Source organism: Anastrepha ludens, chromosome 2 (genome assembly GCF_028408465.1).
Source record: "Anastrepha ludens isolate Willacy chromosome 2, idAnaLude1.1, whole genome shotgun sequence".
Lineage (NCBI taxonomy): Eukaryota > Metazoa > Arthropoda > Insecta > Diptera > Tephritidae > Anastrepha > Anastrepha ludens.
In genome coordinates, this window is record NC_071498.1 from 37,666,416 (window position 1) to 37,691,002 (window position 24,587).

At 36.5% G+C, this 24,587-nt stretch overlaps 1 protein-coding gene across 2 annotated transcripts in view; it reads right to left on the bottom strand.

Moving 5' to 3' along the window:
* Window positions 1-1,219: 1,219 nt before the first annotated feature.
* LOC128868693 (acetylcholine receptor subunit beta-like 2) overlaps window positions 1,220-24,587 on the bottom strand; it is a 40,852-nt gene continuing 17,484 nt past the window's right edge. Inside the window, exons 6-11 of one of the 2 annotated variants that reach the window (XM_054111101.1) lie at window positions 24,297-24,424; window positions 15,442-15,617; window positions 15,111-15,263; window positions 11,536-11,615; window positions 10,972-11,078; window positions 1,220-2,123 (exon numbers count right to left, since the gene is read on the bottom strand). In XM_054111101.1, coding sequence (XP_053967076.1) covers window positions 1,908-2,123; window positions 10,972-11,078; window positions 11,536-11,615; window positions 15,111-15,263; window positions 15,442-15,617; window positions 24,297-24,424 — 860 coding nt within the window. In that variant the 3' untranslated portion in view covers window positions 1,220-1,907. Of the gene's footprint in view, window positions 2,124-10,971; window positions 11,079-11,535; window positions 11,619-15,110; window positions 15,264-15,441; window positions 15,618-24,296; window positions 24,425-24,587 lie in introns of both variants that reach the window. The other variant, XM_054111093.1, reaches the window with a different exon arrangement.

The window sequence follows — 24,587 nt, forward strand, 5'->3', positions numbered from 1 at the left end:
TGGATTTGTTGAAATTGGGCCACGTTTGTTTAATTAATTTGCCCTACGGCCAACGGCCTGCTCTTGGAATAGCCAGATTCGCGCACGCCCTTCGGAGTTATCATACGATGCCCCCTATTTTGCCAATCCATCAGCTTTTTCAATTCCTTCTTTGTTCCTATGGCCAGGTACCCAGATCAGAGTGTTGTCTGTCGTGCGCGTTAAAGTATTAAGTTCTTATTTACATTGTCTGACGATTTTTGAATTGGTTATAAATATTTAGGTGACTTTAAAGCTAAGATGGCTGCTTGACTAGCAAAAATACATACTTCGATAGTTGTTGTGGATGGTTTTTAATTATCCTGCAAGCTTCCCTTATTTCGAGAACTTCTGATTGAAAGCTACTATTCCAATTCGCCAGGCGAAAAGACTTAGAAGTTTCGAGGTTTTTCGAAGATACACCGGCGCCGACGCCGTAGATTATCTTGGATCTTCAGTGCAGTAGTATTCTCTTTGACTACTGAACTCAAATCCCATTCATTTCGCGTGGGGAACTTTACCTTAAACTCTATTCCAAAGTATAGGGTAATAAAATCTGATGAGTTGCTAGTAAGCCTTTGGCGGTCAAAAAAACACTAGCCCAAAATAACATCCTAGCATTCCAAAAACCAACTTCTTTTCATCCTGAAGGCGATATTCGTTGCTGTTAGTTGAAATTGTCTGAGTACTCCACTCTTGAGGTACTCTATCGAATTCTTTTTCGAGATCTAAAAAAATAAAATAGATTTGTACTTATCTTCCCTGTACTTCTCTATTAGCATTCTTATTGTGTGATTAACATCAGCTGTGGATTTGCCTGCCATGAAACCACACTGGTTTTTACAGATTTCTATCTACTCACGTAGTCTATTTCCATATTTTTAAGCCACACATTCGGCGCAAAATACATATAATAACTTCTGCAATATGGCGGCAGCTATTCAGCTGAGTATCAGCATCAGTACATCTAAAACGTAACACGGTAGCGATATTGCTGTAATTATTGAGTGCGGCGAACACAGCCCACTTAAACCGGATTTAAATATGGATCGTTCTTGCAGCGTAGAATTGACTGTCGGTGGAATTAGATATGGTACTAAGTTACTGCTGCCCATGGCCCACCCTGTATTTAATTTTTTTATTTATTTTCAAGCAAACATCCACTTGCATATTTCCAAGAAAAAACTGAAAGTTTGGGTTTGGTAAATTTTATTTAATTTCAAGTTGTGGCAACTGTTGTCAATTTTTCGTTTTAAATTTAGCTTTTGAATGATGAATTTATGTTCGAAAATTACTATGTAAAAAAACATATATTAGATACAAGTGCAATTCATGGATGGTCGGCAACCTTGTCATTTCTAGATTATCGTTGTGAAAATTTTAATGTAAGGAATGTTGGTCACATTTTTTTATGTATGCGCACTTAAAAATTAAGCACAAGAGTAACTTTTTTATTATAATTTAATTTTTTTGAATTTTCACATTAAAAATTTCATACTTTATTCAGGAAGGATTAAAGTCTTCAAATTCATCAATCAAATTTGAATTTTATTTTTCTTATAATTTATAAATTTTTCGCTGCTTTTATATTATTTTTACTCTTACACAGATTTAAAATACTTCCTCTATTAGTTGATGCTCTTGTTAGTCAGACTATAAGGTTATTTGTATAGGGATTATGTAATGTAATGTGTTAACTGGTATGAGTGTTTTCTCATATTTTTTATACTTATATTTTTAATGTTTTCATTTAACTTCTCTGCCACTAAACCCTTTTCTTTTTTTCCTTAATTTTAATCAACTTCTGGCATCGCAATTGCAGCTTGTTTCTCGTTTACTTCCTAATATTTTTCTAAATTCTTTTATTGATCTTTAAAGCGATACTTCATTTAAGTAACAATTTGACGCACTATGTCCGGCGGCAACATAAAATTATTCTTCCTCAGTGGTATTTCACTCAGCTGACGATCGATTGGTTGGCGTGTATCATATAGAGATGGCGATTGACAGATTATAGCAAACGTACCAAAGACACACGATAGCGTGAAAGTCCAGAGAAAGAAGCGATCCAATACCATTGAGACGAACTTCCAATCTTCGACAATCTAAATAAATGAAAAAATAAAGACATGATAATATTATAATCGTATACAAGTGGAATAGCAGAACCTTGAAATAACTGAAATAGTTTAATTAACTAATTATAAATTTCAAGAATCTGAGCTCTATAGCAACCTGGGATGAAAATATTAGCAAAAAAGGCGCTAGCAATCGCACAACCCTCCATACACACAAGCGAAAAGTGAATGCTGCAAATGTGGGTTTCCAAACTAGAAACTATGAAATTACCAAAAACTCAGAAAAAAATACTACTAAGAATTTATATCATTCAAACATTTTACAATAATTGATGTAAGGCGGTGTTATCTGAGAAGGTAATGATAATATAGCATGCAAATAACGTCCGGCAAATCAATAGACTGAGCTCCTCCTCCTCAAATCCGTGGTGTTCGTCTTAATATTTTCCGTGGTTAAAATGGTTGCCCAGAGAGAAGGCACGGTTGGGCGAAAAAATCAAATTCGTCCTTTGTGATACCAATGTGCATGAAGTAAGGAGGAGGAAGAAGGAGAAGTCAACAGAGACTGCGATAAAAAATATTCTACCGAAACTGCAGCAGCATCTTAAGCTCAAAGGTATATGTGATGTGTTCAAATCTTTGACAGCAAAAGTAATGAATAAGGAAAAACAAGCAACATGCAGACTTCACTGGTAACCAAAATTCCTTATTCTTCTCATTATTGTCTTGTGATCAGCCTCATGTTTCCAGAGCTTCTTCCCAGCAAGCAGGTAAATATAAATACGAGTATCTCAATGCCTAAAATTTCATTACAAAAATTCAATGATTTTTCAGGGGTCGTGTCAGTTGACAGAATCTCATGGTTCTGGCAATATCTTGCCTGTGATGCTCCAGGAAACAAGTACCTCGGTGGTTCCTGTGCTTCAAGAAGTATACTTGGCGTGGGTTGTTTTCATACCCAAGGCAAGGAGGAGGGATCACGACTCGGCCAAGAACTTTAGGCATATAAATCTTACCTCATTTATCCTAAAAGTGTTTGAAAGATTGATTGATTATCATATCCGAGAGCACATCGAATCCAAATTATCTCCAGCGCAACACGCTTACCTGAAAGGGAAATCCACGGAATCAGCGTTACACGAGGTCGCAGGGACTAAGGAAAAATATATGGAAGGCAAACAATTCACCTTGGCGGCCTTCATAGATATAGAATTTGCTTTTAATAACATCAGGGCGGAGTCAATTATCACTGCATTAGATAGACTAGAGGTGGAAAGACCTATCTGCCTCTGGATCTCGCCCCTGCTTGGCTGCAGGGAAGTTAATGCGGTCGCAAGAGGAACTAAAGTCACTAGATTCGTTCACAGGGGGACGCTGCAGGATGGTGTCCTTTCGCCCCTACTTTGGCTAGTTGCTATTGATGAAGTTCTGATAATGCTAAATAAGGGTGGGGTTAAGGTAGTGGTCAGTCATGGCTCAGATTTTGGAAAGGTTCTCAGTCGCTGAGCTGCCATTTGCGGTCTTCGAGTCAACTCTGACAAAACTGAGCTGGTGCTATTTACCAGAAACCTCCACCCCGACTTCCCAAATTAAACAACCACGTTCTCCCGCTCTCATCGGAAGTTAGGTATCTTGGAGTGATACTTGACTCCAAACTCCATTGGAAGCTACACATTGAAAATCGGGTAAAGAAGGCCAGTATAGCCTTTTACTTCTGCAAATCTATATTCGGTAAAAAATGGGGCCTCAAGCCACAGGTCGTGCTGTAGATGTACAACGCAGTGGTTTTGCCAAATTTTAACGTATGGATGCCTAGTTTGGTGGGAAGGGCTATAATAACACTAAACTGGGGAGAGTGCAAAGGACTGCATGCATTGGCATCGCCGGAGCATGTAAAACTTGTCCCAGTGCCGCCCTGAATGTCCTTTTGCACTTACTTCCCATCGACTTTTCCGTCATGTCCATCGCAGCTCAAAGTGCAATCAGGTTAAAGCAGATTGTCCTCTGGCGGCAATCTCTCAAAGGACATGGTAGCATTTTCGGGTAGTTAACAACGTATTTCCGAGCAGATCTCTCCGAACTTCGAACAGATCTCTCTATCCGCAAACTGGAGTTTAAGGGTCGTGCTGCACCGAAACTTGTACCTCTGTCTTCACTGACGGTTCCAAGATGGAATCAGGTGTCAGAGCAGGGGTTTTCTCCAAATCAGCCAATTTATCTATCTCCTTTAAACTGCCGAACACTGCAAGTGTTTTTCAAGCAGAAGTGTTTGCGATCCTGCAGACATGCAAAATGCTTAGGGAACGCGGGAGCGAGAAAGATATTAAAATTTTTTCCGATAGTCAAGCCGCGATTAAGGCTCTGACGACGCCATGGTGCAGAACGCAATTAGTTAATAGGACTATGAATAAGTTCGTGCGGTTTTTTTCGAAATTTGAAACTTTATTGACGTAAAATGGTTACAAATTTAATATTCAAAATATTGTCCATCGCTTACTACTACTTTTTCCCATCTTTCTGGCAATTCACGGATTCCCTTTGTGAAAAATTCGGTCGGTTTTGCCGCAATCCACGAATCGATCCATTTTTTGACTTCATCGTAATTACGGAAGTGCTGGTCAGCCAGGCCATGTTGCATCGATCGGAAGAGATAGTAATCGGATGGCGCAAGGTCTGGACTATACGGCGGGTGGGGTAGGACATCCCATTTGAGCGTTTCTAAGTATGTTTTGACCACTTGTGCAACATGTGGCCGAGCATTGTCATGTTGCAAAATAACTTTGTCGTGTCTATCGGCGTATTGCGGCCGTTTTTCTCGCAGTGCTCGGCTCAAACGCATCAATTGTCGTCGGTAGACATCCCCCGTAATCGTTTCATTCGGTTTCAGTAGCTCATAATACACAACACCCAGCTGGTCCCACCAGATACACAGCATAACCTTCAGGCCATGAATATTCTGCGCCGACGTCGATGTTGAAGCATGGCCAGGGTATCCATACGTTGCCCGACGTTTTGGATTGTCGTAATGGACCCACTTTTCATCGCCAGTCACAATTCGATGCAAAAAACCCTTTCTTTTGTGCCGTTGAAGCAGTTGTTCGCATGCCATAAAACGGCGTTCAACGTCTCTTGGCTTCAATTCATACGGCACCCAATGGCCTACCTTTCGGATCATTCCCATGGCTTTTAAACGTTTGGAAATGGTTGATTGATCAACTCCCAAAGTTTTTGCAACCTCTTCTTGCGTTTGAGCCGGATCTTGATCGAGCAATTCCTCCAATTCGGTATCCATGAACTTTGGCGGCGCACCCTCGCGTTCTTCGTCTTCCAAGCCAAAATCACCACTTTTAAAGCGTGCAAACCACTTCTGGCACGTTCGCTCAGATAGAGCATGCTCACCATAAACTTCCACCAAGATACGATGACTTTCGGCTGCTTTTTTCTTCATATTAAAATAATGAAGAAGAATTCCCTGCAAAAACACATTATTTGGCACGAAATTCGACATTTTCAAGTGTGGTAAAAATATTGTTGTTTACGCTTCAAATAAAAAACTTATACTGACGTTTGTGCCTTACGACAGTAGCTCTCCAATGAATGTTTGGAAATGTGGATCGATGGAATAATAATCAAGTTACGCCATCTGTTGTAAAACCGCACGAACTTATTCATAGTCCTATTAACTCCTGTAAGGAGGAGATCAAATCTCTTGGGTGTGCAGGTAACATTTCTCTGATCTGGGTTCTAGGACATAGGAACATAGAGGGAAATGAAATTGCTGGTGAGCTTGCCAGGAAGGGGACTGAATTGGCCTCAGAGACCTCCTACCCGGTCATCGGCATCCCCCTGAGAGTTGTTAAAGGGGAACTGCACAAATTATTTCTCAGTAAGCGCAGAAAAGATGCACTTCAACCATTTCTCCTATCTTCAGGGGTCGAGTCATTCAGAGAGTATTTCTGTCATAAAAAAACTTCTCATAAAGAATTATCCGTCGTTCGGAGGTGGCATAAGCTATGGGTTCCTCCATTCATGGAACATCATAAAGAAACACATATGTGCATGTAATATTTTATCGCATCAGCAATAAATAAACAGCAGATCAATGCGTCGTAATTTGCCTTTTTTAATTCAATGAGCGCGGAAAAAAGCCTTTGACAGCATCGACAGGATAAAGCTACCCCTCATACTACGTCGGCAAGAAATACAACAGACCCTCGCTTCACAAAGTACTATGTACTACTCTAACAGGAACAATGTCTAAGGCGATGGTTCAAGGAAAAACCTCTCACCCTTTCGATGTTCTCACTAATGTCAAGCAAGGTGACACACTCTCCACTGTAATTGTTAACTGGGTTTTGAACTTTGTTATTAACGGCATCGACCTGGCGCATCTATTATCTATTTTCTCTAGGGGTATTCCGATCTATGACTATGCTGACGATCTTTCTATCATCACAATAAATATGATTAGCAAAAAAAGACAGTTTGTCTATATCGAAAATACTAAATATCATACTTGGTTAGATCGCAAAGCAATAGTCGTTACGGTAACCTAACTAGGAGCCCCACGTATTTCAAAAAGTCGAAAACCTTCAAGTACCTAAACTTAAGTAGTACAACAGATCCGCTTATCTGCATAAACGACAAACTGCTGGCTGCAAATAGAAACTCTTAGGCACACCTTAAACTGCTTAAAAAAAAACTGTTGTCAGAGGCGTGTAAGCTACAGATCTAAAGGTTCCTCATAAGTCCAATTGCAACGTATGGATGTGACTACTAATATAAAAAACTATTTCTTAAATTTTGAGCAGAATTTGTTGTCCTATAAGAGAGCCGCAAGATTCTTATAGAATAAGAGATAACAATGAGGTCGAAAAACTGATACGTGGACAAAACATAGTGCGCTTGGTGAATGTGCAACGTCTTCACTCTCGCATTTTGAGCAGAAGAAAGCACGTACAGTCACCAAGAAGGTGAGCAGATGAAGTGGATAACGACGGGCGCACCATGAAAGCCCAGCAATAAACCGAGGTATTTGAAGCCCAACGGTAATGGAGACATTGCTCATCTTGAGCTGCAAATGCTATGATGATGATGATGACGATAATATAATTGCATCCAATCGAGTATATTCTGATGTTATCCAGTCTAATATAACTTAATGTAATCTAATTTGTTCTGATCGAATCGAATATAATACAGGGTGGGCCAAATAAGACCTACTAATGTTAAGCACAAATAACTTTTTTATTTTTTGACATATTTATTTTTCTCTGTAGGAAATTTATTATGGAACCCAACCTCAAGACCAGCAACAACGACTACAATACGCTATTCGTTTTACACAATTAGTCACTCAAATTGATTTTTTAAATAATGTTTTGATGTCGGATGAAGCGCATTTCCATTTAAATGGTTATGCCAACAAACAAAACTGTAGATTGTGGGGCTCTGAAAATCCAAGGGCAACGCACCAACATTAGTTGCACTCATCTAAATGTACTGTTTGGTGCGGTGTTATGGCCACTAAAGTTATCAGTCCATATTTCTTCGAAAATGAGGATGAAGAGCCGAAATAGATTTCAGGAGTTTCTTACAGAACATTGATTGAAAAATTTTTGCGGCCAATGGCGGAGCAATATCCTAATTTTTGGTTTCAACAAGATGGAACAAATGCTAGGCAAACTATGGATCTGCTACGTGAAATTTTTGGCGAACGTCTGATTTCCAAAAACTCAGATTTCCCTTGGCCACCTCGTTCGCCAGATTTGACTGCGCCCGACTTCTTTTTATGGGGATATTTAAAAGATAAAGTGTATCTCAATAAACCAGAGACTATTAGACAACTGAACCAAAATATTCGAGACAGAAACATTATGTGGTGTAATGTTAAAAAGAGCCAATCTTTGTATCGAGAAAAATGGTGGACATATGTCTGATGAAATACTTCATACATAATTTCCATAATATATATTCTATGTATAAAAACAATTAACCAAAATAAATGATTATTGCAAAAGTTATTTGTGTTTAACATTAGTAGGTCTAATTTGGCCCACCCTGTAGAAATTAACCTGACCTGAATTGATCTAGCCTCCAATATAATCTAATATATTATAATTGAATCTATTTTAATTTAGTCTAATCCTAAGGAATAAAAGGTAATATAATCTCACGGGCTTTGATCTAATATAATAATATAATTTAATCTTGTATAATCCTTTCCCATTGAGCCTAATCAAATTTAATCACATCTAGCTGATCTAATGTAATCTAGTTAATTCAAATCATCTACTCTAATCTAATCCACTATAATCCATTTTAACTTTTATAACATAATCGTACCCAATTATATCCAATCTAATCTAAGTTAAGATTGTCAAATCTAACCTAATCTGTTCTACTACTATCTAATCCAGTCATATCCTATCAAATCCATTCAAGCCTGATCAAATTTACTTAATCCTAACCTAATTTAACTTATCCTTAATCCAAACCAATCAAATCAAGTCTATTTCAATTTAATCTAATCTGAGTTCTGCTTATGAAGATATTAATCCACTTTTAAAATTTGTGCCATCTGCACTAGCTGTCCTTTTCTCTCACGAGTGACTATATATTTAAATTATTACCTCTTGACAACTGACAAATAAACTTTGCCCGCGCGAATGCCTATAAATCATAAATTCTGTTTATTTCTATATTTGCTGTTGTTGTGCAATACGTACAACAATGTGTATATATAGATACTGTATGATGAATGACTATAAAGGAAAATATCCACGGCATCAATCGAAATCCCCTTAAGCAATCAATAAACTGACAACCAAAATGAAAATAAATCTTAGAACATTTCGTACGCGCCTCTCCAAAGCCACATTCACCCTCTACAACAACGATACTGTTACGCTAAGTTTTCCCCTGATTCTGACGTAGTTACTATTTTATGATGAATGTTGTTGTTGCTTAGCATTATTATGAAATATAAAGAATAAAAAATGAAGAGGAGTAGACAACAACGCTTGCAACAATAAATAATTTTTTAGCATTGTTGTAATAACAAATGAATGTGGCAAAGCTGGTAGAATGAAATAATAAAATAAATAAAAAATAGTAAAGCAATAACGAAGGGATAAACAAATAAACAGCATAAATATTCAATTGAGAAATGCAAAACAAGCAGCCCTTCATGTAAAATTTGAACTAGTGAAAGAAATTTCTAATTTAGGACTGGTACCATTTGGCCAATTGTGAGGCTCTTGCATATCTGCATTCAGAATTGTGTCTCTCGTGGATTTATTTTTATCGAATTTAGCTCTATGTATACGGTAGTTGAGAGCATGCATGTATGGCTATAACTTCCCGAAACTACAATATTATTTTAATTTTTGCTCTTTTTCAGATAAGACATTGAAGACTACAACTTAACTCAGGAAATGAAGAGGCATGCAGTTATCGTCGCTATATTCACACCATTTGGTGCAGTCAAGAATGCAATTTCCCTAAAATACCTTCGAATCGCAGATTGTAGATGGAAAGACCAGACGAAATGCAAAATCAGCAGGACGTTATGGCCTACCTACAACCTCAAGCAATCGTCGACACTGATAAACATGAAACGACGGGACGCCTGTAGACTAACGGCAGTCATAACTAGCTTCTGGTCTATCGGAGCACAAGCCGCCAAAATGGGCATCCTTCACAACACTTACTGTCATAGTTGTAAACAACCGGAGAAAAAGGAAGCAATCTTCCATTTCCTCTGTGAATGCCCTGCCCTATGGAAGGGCAGAATGTTAACCCTGGGCAAACCGCTGTTCGATAGTCTCGAGCAACTGTCTGGTATAGACGTCAACAGCCTAATAAGGTTCCTAAACCGCACAGACTGGATATAGTCATGCTGTAAATAACTGGTAAACAAGTTGGTAATGAGGATGTGGCAACAAAATGGTGCGAAAGCGCTAGTTGGATTCTGGATGAATCACCACTCTAACCAACAAACCAATCATCGTCGCTATATATGCAAATCACAACGATTTAGAGATGTAACAATGGTCTTTTTTCCTAACAAAAAAATATTAACCAAGGTTAAAAAACCAAGCGCTGAAATTACCAGAATGACAGATGACTATGTTTCAATCCTACAGAGGTGCCTGTTGTCATGCACACGAAATTTCCGGTCATTGTTATGGTTTTGTGAACAACAAAGCACATGTCACTTCTCACTTACTCAAAGATTTCGAGTGAATTCTGCTACATATATCGAGGTTCTAGAAGCTTTAGTGAAACCCTGGATTCATAGTGTACACGGTCACAGCCCATACATATTTCAGCAAGACTCTGCTCCTTCACACAAAGCAATGCGGGCACAAGAACACTGAACTTAGGGTCGCCTAACTCGCTAGACCTTAAAACCCTGGATTATTACTCCAAGTTTGAAACTTGATAACTTGGAGTACTATGGACTTTTTCTAGAATGAACTATAATTTCATAATAAAATAACTTAAATTAAAAACAAATAGTCAAATTTTATCAAAATTTATAGTTTTTTAGTAGTTTACGGTAACAACTGAATCTGCATTTCGTCATAAGTCCGCATATGCGCTTAATACTTCTGAGTGTAGATCTGATCAGTTGCATGAAAGTAGATGCAACGCAGACTAGTACTATCCCTAAATTGATCAGAATCACACTAATGCGGTGCTAGTGCGCTTCCCTGCAGGGAGATACCACAAGTCATGAGGGAAACAGTGTGTTTGTGTAAAACAAAACATCCACATACTAAAATTTAATATCCTGGCGGGTCAGTAATAAATATTCAACATCGCTCAATTTTTCATACAAGTTGAATAATGATTTATTTGAAACACTTACCTCATTATCCTTGTCGGCATCCTTAATGTGTTGCGCAATAAAACGCACTGCACGTAATGCCTGCAGCACTTCGGGTGTTAAATTGCGAGGTATCACATTGTCGGAATCTGGCAAGTGAGAAACGGCATAGGAAAGAGAAAACATCAGTTAAACGATAGACAGACATGCAAAGCAAATGAAAGTTTGAAATTGCAAAGATTTGCAACTACAACATTATTTAAAAGAAGCCAGTTTGATTTTTTCGAATAACTAAATATAATTATGTGTTCGGCTGAGCTTTTCCTCCAAATTTGCCTTTAAGTGGACGAGCCTACAGTTTTGTCGTTTTCAATTGGCCGTAGGCAAATTTTTTCGTCATGTTGTCCCTGCTTCTCCAAATACGGTAATTTTGCTTTAAAAAGATTATTTCAAAAATTTGCTGAAATTTTAAAAAATGTGAATCCTTCGTCTGCAAAGATTCCTCAACCACTCGCAAACCTATTTTATACATAAAATATATTGTAAATGACGAAAAATTCTACGAGAACCCCAGAATGAATCCCATCGAAATATTAAAATACTCACCAATCGAGTGCTGCACACCATTATCATAGGGCCCCTCTTGACTATCCTTGAACTCACTGGGAAAGTCGCTAATACTATCGCTGCTTGTGTTTTGATTTCGATGGCATACGAGATTTACAATAAAGAAGCAAAACAACAACAGTTTCAATACGTCGCAAAAACTATTTACAACTAGTACATATAAGTATATAATAATAATCCGTTCTTTGCGAAGGTAGCTTTATTAATCATTCCAAGGTTACATAATTCTTACAACTAAGTTAACAAATATTAGCTTACAAGCTAATAGTGAGAGTCGCAATGTAAATTTTTGTTATTATGTAACAAAGAGAAATAGGCCCCTATTATGAGTTGCATTCGATCTTCGATATTCGTTGGTTGTCGAAGATCGAAAATCGAATGTCAATTTGGTATTATGAGCGGTGCAACGCTGTCGAAATTTTCGTTGTATACCGAATTTATAGTCGAATGCAATTTTGCTTTCGATTGTGTAGCGTATTGTGGGAAAACTTGTTAAAATGTAAGTTGTTTGCGATTATTTATTGTTTTATAGTAACCAAATAATAAATATATACTAATTTTGTTAATATTATGCAGGTCGAAAGTCGTGAGTATCAAACAGCAATTAGAAAGGCTAGTTGCATTAATGGAAGAGAATCCACAATTCGCAAAAGGGATTTCCACCAAAGTACAAGCAGCAAAAAAATGGGAGGAATTTACAACGGAGCTGGATTGCTTGGGACCACCAGTTAGAACGGCAGCAAAATGGATTAATAATGGTTTTTTTTTTGTGATGTTTATAGAAATACATTTTTATTTTCCCTTGGCAGGTATGGGCCTAAATACGTAGAGGAACTGAAATGCATATTTTTTTCGAATGACAAATAATTGAATAATGAAAATTTATAACAAAAATAAAACAGAAACTGTGGCGTAAAGGTTTCTATTTAATATTATACTTTTTAGATTTTTCTATAATATTCTAAGAATTTCATTTCTTATGTTTACTGCTTCTCCGTTATTTGGCTCCAATTCAATATCTTCAGCATCATCGTTGAGGGTCTCATCGGATAACTCTTCATCCGGAAGTTGAACATTATAAAACAAGCAAATGTTGTGCAAAGCTCCACACACATTAATAATTTGTGTTGCTGTTTTTGGAGAATAGTGAAGAGCTCTTGGCTCGGGTGCACTGCTGCAACTGGTTTTCTGTACTGGACAGTAGGTTCATAAACGTCTCTTTAGATAATCTAAAGTTCTTTAAACAACTGTAAGGAAATTTCTGTAATATTAAGTACGTCAACACATTTTGAAAATACTAAACTTACTCAGTGGAAGCCATTTCAAGGGGGTTGGATGCGCCCCTCAGCTGTTTTCTACATTTAGCTAGTCCCACTAATCTTTCATCGACCGATGAATCGTCGAACCACAACCCCGTTGTACTCATTTTTACAAAAAATACTTTTTTTAACTTTTAAAATTATTGTTAGCAAAGAATTTCAACACAATCGGTTTTTCTTTTATTTTGATATGCTGTATCAGCTGAGAAAAAATTATCTATTGTAAATGCGTCGAGCGATCGAAATTCACAATAGTCCTATTCTTCAACGAATGAGCGCCATAATACCAAATGAAAATTCGTTCGATCAGCACTTTCGACTATAGTCGAAGATCGAATGTTGCTCATAATAAGGGCCATAGATTGATTTAGATAATGTCATTGAAAAAAATATCAGTTAGTGAGGGAACAAATTAAGAAACTTGAAGAAGAGACGCGAAAATATATATAAGTAGACTGACATTGCTATAGAAGTGCGCGTGGCCCAAATGCAAACGACCACCAGCTCCACCAGACCACTAGGGCCCCTCACTTCTGGAAACAAATTATTATAGCCATAGTTTTCAGTCGCACTAGGATTGTTTTTGTTGTTGTTGTTTTTTACATTAATAACGGAGCAACGAAGTGTGTGAAATTTCGGAACTGAAGCTTTACTGAATTTACTGAAAAAATATGAAGGGCAATGCGTATTTAACGGGGGAAAAAACTTGTATATATACTAAGTTGTTCAATAAGTTTTGCGGTTCGATAAGAGAGGGCGATTCTACTAGCCTCATTTTTTTGTTATGTCGGTACACTCCTCATACGAATGTGTGTAAAGTTTCATTTCAGTCAGTCAATTCATTCTGTATTTACAAGCCATTTAGTATTGACGTGTCAAAGTATTTTCTGCAATGGAAAAAATCATGTATCGCGCAGTATTTGAATTGTTATTTTTGGAAGCTTTAAAAGCAAAGAAAATTTATGAACGAATGTTGCAACTATGACTTTTCGCCATCAATTAGTACAGCAGAAAGGTGGGTTGTTGAACTTAAACGAGATCCTACAAGCCTTGAAGACGATCCACGTCAAGGACTTCCAAAAACAGCAACAACAGAAATCGTAGAAAAATTACGGGATATCGTATTGGAAAACCGCCGAGTGACTGAAAGAAATTTAGTAGAAGCCCTGGGCAACTCATTGGGCATTATAAGCAATATTCTGACTGAAGTATTGGGTTTCAGAAAGTTATGTGCACAATGGGTGCCCCATCCGCTAACAATGGAACAAAAACACATTCGAATGCGACTTTCTCAGCAACATTTAGAGCGCTTTCGAAAGGGTAAAGTGGATTTTGTGCATTGATTCACCACTATGGATGAGACTTGGGTATATCACCATGATCCTAAATCAAAGCAAGAAGCTAAAAGGTGGTGTGAACCTGGTTCTTCAGCTCCGAAACGAGTTCGTGTCCAGAAATGGGTCAATAAAGTGTTAGCACCAGTTTTTTGGAATGCGAAAGGAGTTTTGTTTGTGGATTACTTGCAAACTGGTAAAACAATAAATTCTGAAAATTATTGTAACCTTTAGACTAGCTGAAGGAAAAAATACGTAAAAAAATACGCAGTTTGCAAACGAAAAATTTCTTTTTCATTAGGACAATCCACCAAGAGCATTTTTGCAATGGTCAAAATCCTTGCATTGAAACTAGAATTGTTGGAGCATTGAGCCCCTAGCGACTTCCATCTGTTTCCAGACCGAAAAAGATGAATGCGTGTAAGGCGGTTCTCATCAAATGATGAGGTCACAACAGCTTTAGAAGCGTATCTTGCAACCACTCCAGATTCTCACCGCAAAACAACCTAGTATACTTGTATATAATTGGCGCTATAAAGGGTGTATATTGGGTTTTTGGCCGAGCTCCTCCTCCTATTTGTGGCGTACGTCTTGATGTTGTTCCACAAAGGGAGAGACCTACAGTTTTAAGCTGACTCCGAATGGCAAATGGTTTTTATGAGGAGCTGATTCATGGCAGAAATACACTCGAAGGTTTACCATTGCCCGCCGAGGGTCCACTTTTTCTATCATATTGGTATTTTATGCACGGAGATTCGAACCTACGCATTTCTGAACGGTGGTCACGCACCAAAAACATGCTACTAATCAAATAAAAAAGTTTCACAGGATCAGCCTCGTTATTTATAGTAGTAGCCTCCCCTCATATACCATTTCAGATTAGTTGTCAACTCAAACTCACCGCACATCAATTTCATTGGTGTAGCCATTGCTAGGTGTCGAATCGTCATAATCGGGCAGTGTGTATTGAGTGCGTCGCATCATCATCAACTTTGGCATGAAGTGTAAAAATAGTTTACGCACAAACGGTGACATTTTATGTGTAGACGGTGATCTAAAGCAAAGCAAACAGCATTGAAATTACAAAAAAATTAGAAGATAATTAACAAGTAGCGCATTTCTAAGCACTTCTCCTCCGGCTCTCCAAATTAGTTTATATAAATGCTTATGCACCCATTTTTAATTCTCAAAACTTCTGTCTTATCAAAATTCTCACTATAAATATTACTTACCTAAAATGTATATTTAATACACATACCGTTGTCCAAACAGACAACGAAACCAGGATCATTGTAAATAGTAGATATTTGCCTAGCAGCGGTACGGCCAGTGATGTTGGCGGAATAATTTCGGCCAACAGCAAGAAGAACACAGTCAACGAGACAAGAATTGAAATACATAACGTAACCTGTCAACGAAATTCAAGTGTAGAGTTTTCTTCTACTTACAAACTACATAATTCATTATGCATTTTTACATGGTGATAGTGTAATAAAAATATTTTCGGCCTCTTTGAGATTTCTAATATTTTTATTACCTACCGCAGACAAGGAAATCCACCTAACAAACAAGCAAACAAATGAACGAACTGGTGTACGTTCAAATCAATAAACATATGTACATACATACATACACTCACTCAAATCCATTTAATAAATGTCAAAAGAAACAAACAAACGATATCAAAAACATTGCCAATTATGCATACACACATACATATACATACATTGTCTGATAGTTACAAGACTGAAAATATAAACACAATTCAATTCGATAGAAATAGGTTAAAAAATTCGGTACATATACAACTCACAGCGGTTTTTTTAGTGGAAAGTGCTGAAAAACCTTCTAACGATTGAAAGCTTCAGAGCTCTTGGAAAGCTTATTTCATTCCATCGCTTATTTGAGCTAAAAAATTATCAAAATTTACAGAAGTTATTGGGTCATAGTAGGTCTTTTATATTTTCTTTTATTTTACATCGATTTGTTTGCTGCTGGGCAAAGGGTAAGCATTCATTCAATAGAACTCTTTCTGCTCTACAGAACTATGTTAATTGTATTTTTAAGTTATTTAGTTTTGAGGCTTAGAAATGGAATACCCTTGAGGTAAAAGTAAACATTTCGACACGTGCTCTTTCATCGAGGTGAAAAAGCTGCCAAAGTAGCCCAGAACATTTGCGCCGTGCATGGAGAAGGTATCATAGGCGAGTCTTCAGCACGGAAATGGGTTGCAAAGTCCAAAAATGACGGAAAAATAACGACGTCGATGACACGTATCGCAGCGCAAGAGCTTCTTCGATGAAGAACGTCTTAAATCCGTTTTGAAGGAGAATGGTCGCCAAATCAGTCGTGAATTGGCAGAAAAAATTAACTGCAATCATGAAACGATTATAAATAAACCTTCATTTAATTGAATTTACCAAAAAATTGGGAGCCTGGATGCCTCACAACCTCAACAAAAAAAGCAAAGATAGTGGCCTTCAAATTGCTTCTCAGCATCTCGCCCGCCATCGAGCAACATGGGGTCATAAACAGCGATTTTTGTACCGAATCGTCACGGGAGATGAAAAATGGTGCCTATACATCAATATCAATCAAAGAAAGGAGTAGGTGGTTCCAAAAGTTACGCCAAAACCGAGAGTCAAGCCAAAGTACATCCAATGAGGATCATAATATGTGTTTGATGAGGCTGGGAGGGCGTGGTGCACTGGGAAATGCTCGAAAAGAATGACTGAAAAGACCTAATTGACATAATCAAACCATACTCCTTCTGGACAACATCGGGTCCCATGTTACACAAGTCGTCAAAGCCCCATTTCAAGAACTCGAATGAGAGGTCCTTCAACATGCGAAGTATTCTCCGAACCTTTCAACGACCAATTACCATTTTTCCGTTCCCTGTCAAACCATATGAAGCGCGTTACCTTCCATAACAAAGAGGTCCTTAAAAACAGGCTCAAAAACTGCTTTGACACTTGACCAGGCGATTTTTGGGGGAGCAACAAATTGGTCGAGGGGTGGGAAAAGGTTGTAAACAGCAACGACGAGTATATAAATGATTAACTTATTGATAATTATAATTATTGTTTAAATCAAATTCTTCGGCAAAAACGCTACGAATTTATTCCCCGACCTAATATTTATACGAGAAACTTCCCTTGGATGTGCATCCACCGCCAGTCCACTTATGTTAACTCAAGAGAGGCTAATTTGTTCCGATACCTAAGACTTTGTAGAGGAGCAAATATCCGGCCAAGGGAACTGTTCATCTAATTCAGATGCCTGTTAGATCACACTCTTCGAGGGTCGTTTGAAAAGTCCGTGCAAAGTCAGAGAGATGGCACTAATGGGGGGTATCACGTTTATGTTTAGTTAGTAGCATCTCTTGAAAGAACACACACCAAGTGCCAGATTGGTCCATTTCTTTGTGTTTGGCATTCGTTTGAATCGAGGAAGTCAAGTGATTTTCCTTTTCCATCACAACAACGCACCAGCTCACGCTTCAGCTGTTATGGTCGCAAAATTAATGGAAATAGGGTTCCAACTCGTTTCACGTGCCTCTCTATTATCTAGACTTGCCTCCCTTCGATCCCTAGGATTACTATTTGTTCACCAATTTGAAGAAATGGCTGGCGGGACAAAGATTTTATTCAAACAAGGAGGTGATTGTAGAAACGAATGGCTATTTTTTTGAGACTTGGACAAATCCTATTATTTGGAAGGGGTCAACGACAACAAACTCGCACAGCGTTGGACGAAGAGCATAAGCCTAAAAGGCGACTATATCGAAAAATAAAAAAGGTTTGCCTCAAACAATTGAATAGTTTTTATTTTTTTTAAAGGTTTTCATATTATTATTTATGTAGCTTTACAAAACGCACAAAGCTGCGAAAATTTTTGATGATATTTTTTCTAGAGAAGCTTTACAATCTTTCTGAAAATTATACACAAATTTCAGGCTCCTATGCTTATATACTTTGCAAAGAGCTTAAAGCTTCGATTGCTGATATTTTATAATATTTTTTCTAGGATAGCAATTCAAAGTTTTGTAGTTTTGCTACCAAATTAGAGATTCCATATTTACATTTATGCGGCTTTAGAAAAATCTTAAAGGCTCGAATGTTGTAGTTTCGAATAATAGCTGTTCAAAGTTTTGCACTCGTTTTGCAACTTTCAAAAAATTTTAGGTTTTCATATTTATATTTATGCAGCTTTACAAAGAGCTCAAGGCGTCGAGTGTTGGGTTTTTTTATAAGACGGGCGTTGGCAGTATTTCTGAAGCTTTCGCAAAAATTTGAATCTTACATATTTTTAAGTTTCAAGTGAAAGCTTTCTTTCCCAACATGTTTTTCGTAGTTAAAAACCAGTGTGAGTTGTTTTGTAAATATTTCGTATAAAACACAAAATTAACTTTCAAGATTTTTTAAAGTTTTGAATATAAATAATAAAGTACTTATAAAACTTGTTTGGTGATTTTCCTTTGCCAATAAAAAAAAATGTTTTATCTATGTACACAAATTAAGAAAAACACCCCCATTTTGTTTATTTCTATTTTTTACTTGCACGCACTTCACCTTACATTCATAATGAAATCAAATAGTAGATTTCTGTTCGTATTTTGCCTGTCGCTCATCAATCTTTGTTATTTGATTATATATCTATGAATCTGATTATATATTTATGAGCCCTTTCGTTAAATATTTAAGTAATTATTCTTTTGAAAACAAACAAACAACTTTGCTATCCGTCTCCAGGTCCTTCAAGCTTGGAGCAGACATACCTATATGCATAAGTAATACACCAGTATACTCCCAACATCCTAGGTAATTCTGCTAAGTAGCATCTGTTGGTTAAATTGCATTCGACATACTAGGGCTGTCAGAAGAAAAAGAACTCTTGTCGGTCAAAGCTGCTTAGCTAATTAGCCGATTAAAGAATGGACACGAAAAATATTGGTCGGGCGAAAAACGATGTAACATTAATTTTATATAAGCTATCAAACAATGTTTATTTTATTTTCTTCTTTATTTAGCGTACTATGTTAAAAAAGCCCTATATCAATGCTCTTTGTTATAGGAAGAACGGCGCAATTTAGATTCGACTCCTCTCAGTAGGCGAGGGACATTAGTTTTTGTCAGATAACGTATCTGCCGCCCACATCGAAGCCTACACGTATGATGTTGCTTTTGCCGTAAGAGGGAAATTTGCCTATGTGAAATTATGCAAGGACTATTAAATTCGGTTGGAAAAAGGTCGAAAGCAAACGGGCTAAATGTCAACCCAAAGAAAACCGAAATGGTTCTATTAACTAGCAAGCAGAATTAGGGAGAAAGCCCGCTACTTGGGATTAATACTAGACAGGCAACTCAATTGGAAGTCAAATGTCAAAGATAGAGTAAGAAAAGCAGCTATAATACTCAACACCTGTCAAAGATTAATAGGATCAACTTGGGGACATTCCACTTACATTGTTCTTTGACTTTACATAGCAATAGTAAGATCAAACCTAACTTATGGCGTACTGATTGGTGGCCGGCTTACAACATACAACAAAGTATGTAAATTTTCGAACTCAGCAATTGATTTTATATAGGGATTGGATGGTTTGGTTCTTGGGTTCTACTGTGAAAGAATGTCTTCCTTGTCTCTGCCTTATGTTTAAATGTTCTAATATTTATGGAAAGAGCGGCAACTTCGAAACTAACTAGAGTGTTTAATTGCCTCAATCCGCTGCCAAATACAGTAATTAGAAATGAATGAATGAATGAAATATTTATACGCCATTTATAGTATTTATGTAAAAGTCTCCGTTCTGCTACCAGGTGATGCAAAAGTCATCGCCCTATCGGAAGATGCTATGATTTTGGCAAATGGCATTTTAATGCGTAACTTCCTATGGTTTATTACTTTCCAAACTGCCCAAATATTACGGACATTTAAATTTTGATGAAATAAAATGAACTTTTAAACGAGCAATATTTTTTTTAAAAAACTATCATTTTTATTCAAATTCGAACCCTCTTATCTTTCATGGCCGAAACTCAAGAAAATAAAAAATTCCAAACACACAACATTTTACAATCAACATTAATTATCGACAACTTACAAAACCAAAAAAAAAAATGTATCAATTTGCAAGCAACGCAATGTGATAATATAATAAATAAATAATTTCTCTTCTCTCTTCACACTTTCGTTATAAATATAACTGTTTTAATTTATAAAAGTTCATTTTCTACACAAAAACAGTTACAACCAAAGAAAAAACCATATTTAACGAAAATGCATACATACAATTTCCAACTGTCAAAATGTTTGTAAATGTCAAAATTCTACAATCAAAACTGCGGCGCTACTGCGAGCAATCGAGCCGATCTCAGCTTACTTGTGTGTACGAGTATGTGTATGAGGTGGTGTTGGTGTTTCCGTGTGCCTCTTTTCACCTTTTTTTTGTTTTGTTTGTTTGCTCTTTGTATGCATGTGCGTGTGTGCGTGCAAGTGAATGTACGAGACTGAACATGTTTTTTAAAGGATGAGTGTTGAACTTAATTTGTGGTCATTTTTTATTCCGTTTTTTATTGTTGTTTACTTTTTACTTGACTCTTTTCACGTTTCAATTTTCGACTTTCGATGAAATTACGTTATGAGATTTCTTTACTTTTTTAAGCATAGCGCATACTTGCTTTAAGCTCTTCTTCACAGAAAAGCAAATCAATTTTTTGGATGTGAAGTATGCCTTTGCTTAAATTGATGGGTGTTGGCAATTAAATGTGAAAAAAGAATGCGGCATTGTGACGAAAATGTTAGAAACTAATTGCTAATAGAAGTTGTAAAATAAATCTATTCAAAAGTAGAATAAGTTCATTTAGTTAAGAAAAGCTATAAAAAAGTTTGGCGAATTGGTTAGTTAAAATTTTTTACAAATATTTTAGTTTTTAAAAAAATATAATTCTTTCATTTTCTCATATTCTTTCGTATTTGCTCAAGATGCTTTTCAATTCTTTTTTTTTTTTTAGATTAATATAAAAAAACTATTTAATAATATTTAATGATTTCGTGCGTTTAGTTTTGTAATTTATGACTTGTATTTTGAAATCTATTTCCTAAATTAATAAAAAGTAAATAAGCATTGAAGATAAATTTAAAAAAAAAGTAGTGGTATTCACGAAACTAATTTGTTGCTTAGCTAATCTAACTTCTCCGCCTACCACAGCCGCCACAACGTTCACGACCGTCCTACCCTCAAGGAATGAGCGGAAACAAGACGTTGTAAAACAGGGCGACTTCTTCTATGTACACATAGAAGGCTCAAAGCTCGAATACAGGGTGGGCGGAAGCGCATGTTGCAAGCATTTGAAGATCTCCTTTAGTTTTCGGCTCCCAACTACTGTAGTGCTTTTCAGCCTAAAATGATGGCAATTATTAAGGCCGTGACACTGGCAAAGTGTCTCTTAACAAGATGGCTCTTAACGCCCACATGAATCATGAGTTCCTAGCAATTGTCACATTTATGGGACGAACTAGCCAGACTCGGCACCACACTTTCTAACGAGAATATTGGAAATGATATTGACATACCCCTACAAACATGTAAACTACTTATTTTTTTAAAAGACGCGAATGAAAGGTGACGTAACGAGCCCACCTACAGAATCTCGCCGCGATTGTATTCTCAATGCTAAACGCAATGAATCTTTACAATTTTTTAAGGAGCTGGAAAATCTCAGTACTATCGAAATCAGAAATATTCTAAATTGTTTGAAAGATTCACAAAAAAATTTTGCAAAAATAAGGACAAGTTCCCTACGCTAATACAATAGGCTATGAGTCTATATAAGTATGTCCTATTCCAACTTCATGGGGCACCAATCAGACAAATCTGTTTGATTATACGTTCGATAGAAAAGACAATAGGTCATTAGGTAGCACTAGCATTATCGTTACTTATTGGCTACCTAACTGGCAAATTAACTACGTTTTCAAACGCATTAGTTCTATCAGTCCATTGAGAGAGATGTACACCTTTGTCTTCAGTATGATGAGACGTTCAAGCCTAATATCCAACTTTGGCTAGGAAAATAGTGAAAAATGTTAGCCTAAGTTGGCCTAATTTTCTAGATTTCCAGCCAATTAGCCACTAACTGGCACAAGGCTTTGAATTTCGTCATTTATTATTTTGTATCATACTGCACCTGAATTTTCAGTGTATGTATCAATAGTCTCATGTCTATTGCGTACAGATTTAGTATTTAATTTTCTTAGTGCTGCTGTAGGAATCCTGCAATGGTACCCAAATTATACCGAGAGAGACTCTGAACACCCTGCAACTCTATGGCTTTTGTGGTTTTATTTTGGTAAGAAATATTCATCGGAATGAGTCAAAAGGTTGGTGAAAAAATTTCTAAAAACTGATTCTGTGTAGGATAGAAAAAGCAGATCATGTTGTGTTTTTTTTTATATGAAATACTATATATCTAAATACGCCAACAACAATTCCAGAGATGAAACACAGCATCCGAATCGTGAGTGCTGTACTCAATGTGATATTATTTTAGAGAATTCTTGGAAATATGTATTAATACTCGTATGACATAGACGTGGACATTTAAATTATATCATTTTTCACATATACTACTTGTTAAGAGCCGTATTTTAAATAAAAGTAGATAGTGAGCCTGAAAGGATCTAAATTTTTATATGTTTTATTTTAAAACCACAACTAGGCTCGTCTTTTGAAAGACCCTTTATTTTTGTCAATTACGAGAAAACGCCTATTTTGGTGGATTTGGTGCCTTAGGTAACCGCCAGTGAAATTTGGCGAAAAATATTTTTGTAAAATATTGTATTTCTCAAATGTCTCATTTAAAAGGACTTTTTGGACATTTCGTATAAAAAAAGCCTAGCTGGCCCGTACAAAAGGAAGTTAGAGGGTGTTAGTGTTCAACAAGCATTAATTTCAGCAAATTCTACTATGAGACATTGGCATTAGTATATCTATCAGATGACGATTATAACATTTTTACACTTAATAAAAACTGAAATAAAATAAATAAGTGGCGCGTAAACTTCTGTTGGGTGTTTGGCCGATCTCCTCCTCCTATTTGTGGCGTGCGTCTTGATGTTGTTCCACAAATGGAAGGACCTACAGTTTTAACTGCCGACTTCGAACGGCAGCTATTTTTTATGAGGAGCTTTTTCATGGCAGAAATACACTCGGAGGTTTGCCATTGGCGGCCGAGGGACGCTATTAGAAAAAACGTTTTCTTCATTTTGGTGATTGATGCACGGAGTTTCGAGCCTACGTACTCCGAATGGTAGTTACGCACCAACCCATTCGGCTACGGCGGCGGAATACTAACATGTAATAAGTATAAAAATTACTGACGAAAATTTTACGCGCTGAGTTATCACTTTGTTCTACAAAAATGATGTACTCGTATGGTTGCTTTCTATTCCAAAATGCGGTTTAAATTGGATTAAAACAGATCATTTAATTTGTACTTATTTTTTTCTCTTTTTTTTCAAACTACGATTGCAAGTTTGTTTTTGTATAGGATGTATCACAAATGCAACCTATCCATTTCGTGAATACCCTTCATAGATTTTTTATGCATTATTCGCCTATTGACTTAATTAATTTAACTTGGTGCTAAGCGATATTCGCCTCTTTCCGACTGAATTCAGCAGTGCAATGACAGTATGATTAGAAAGTAGGTAAGTTCTTGAAGAGTATAAGTGTACTGAAATTTTTGCATATAGTTTCAAAGAGATCGCATGCAATAAAAGCGTTATAGAGAAATACAATTAATATTATACTTGTAGATAGTTCTAATTAATCTTCTACGATACCAAAAAAGTGTAAAGAGTACTAAAATTGATACGAGCTAGTTATACTGTGCAATCTTAAAATTCGAACCATGCAAAAAGTTGAAAGCAATGGTATAAAATTTAAAGAAAAATCTATTTCATATATATTGTATAAGTAAATATTCCAAAAAAGTGTTTATACGAACATAGTTAATTCATTGTACACATTTTTCAACCTCAAATACACACATGCATACATATATTTGTACGAATTGAATACCTTCTCGCCAGAATCGCTGGGCAAATAAAAGACCAACACTGTGAGAAAAGTCAATGCCACACAGGGGACAATTAAATTAACAGTGTAGAAGAGCGTTTTACGGCGCATAGTGAGCTTAAATGTAATATCTGTGAAGAAATTTTGAAAATATTGCAAAATGTAGTTATAATTTCGATAAAAACAATAAAATGCTTAAGAGATAGATTATTTTCAATAAAAATCTTGAGTAATGGTAATAAAGAAATGATTGCAGATACTATTTACTATAATATTTTCAATTAAATTGTTTAC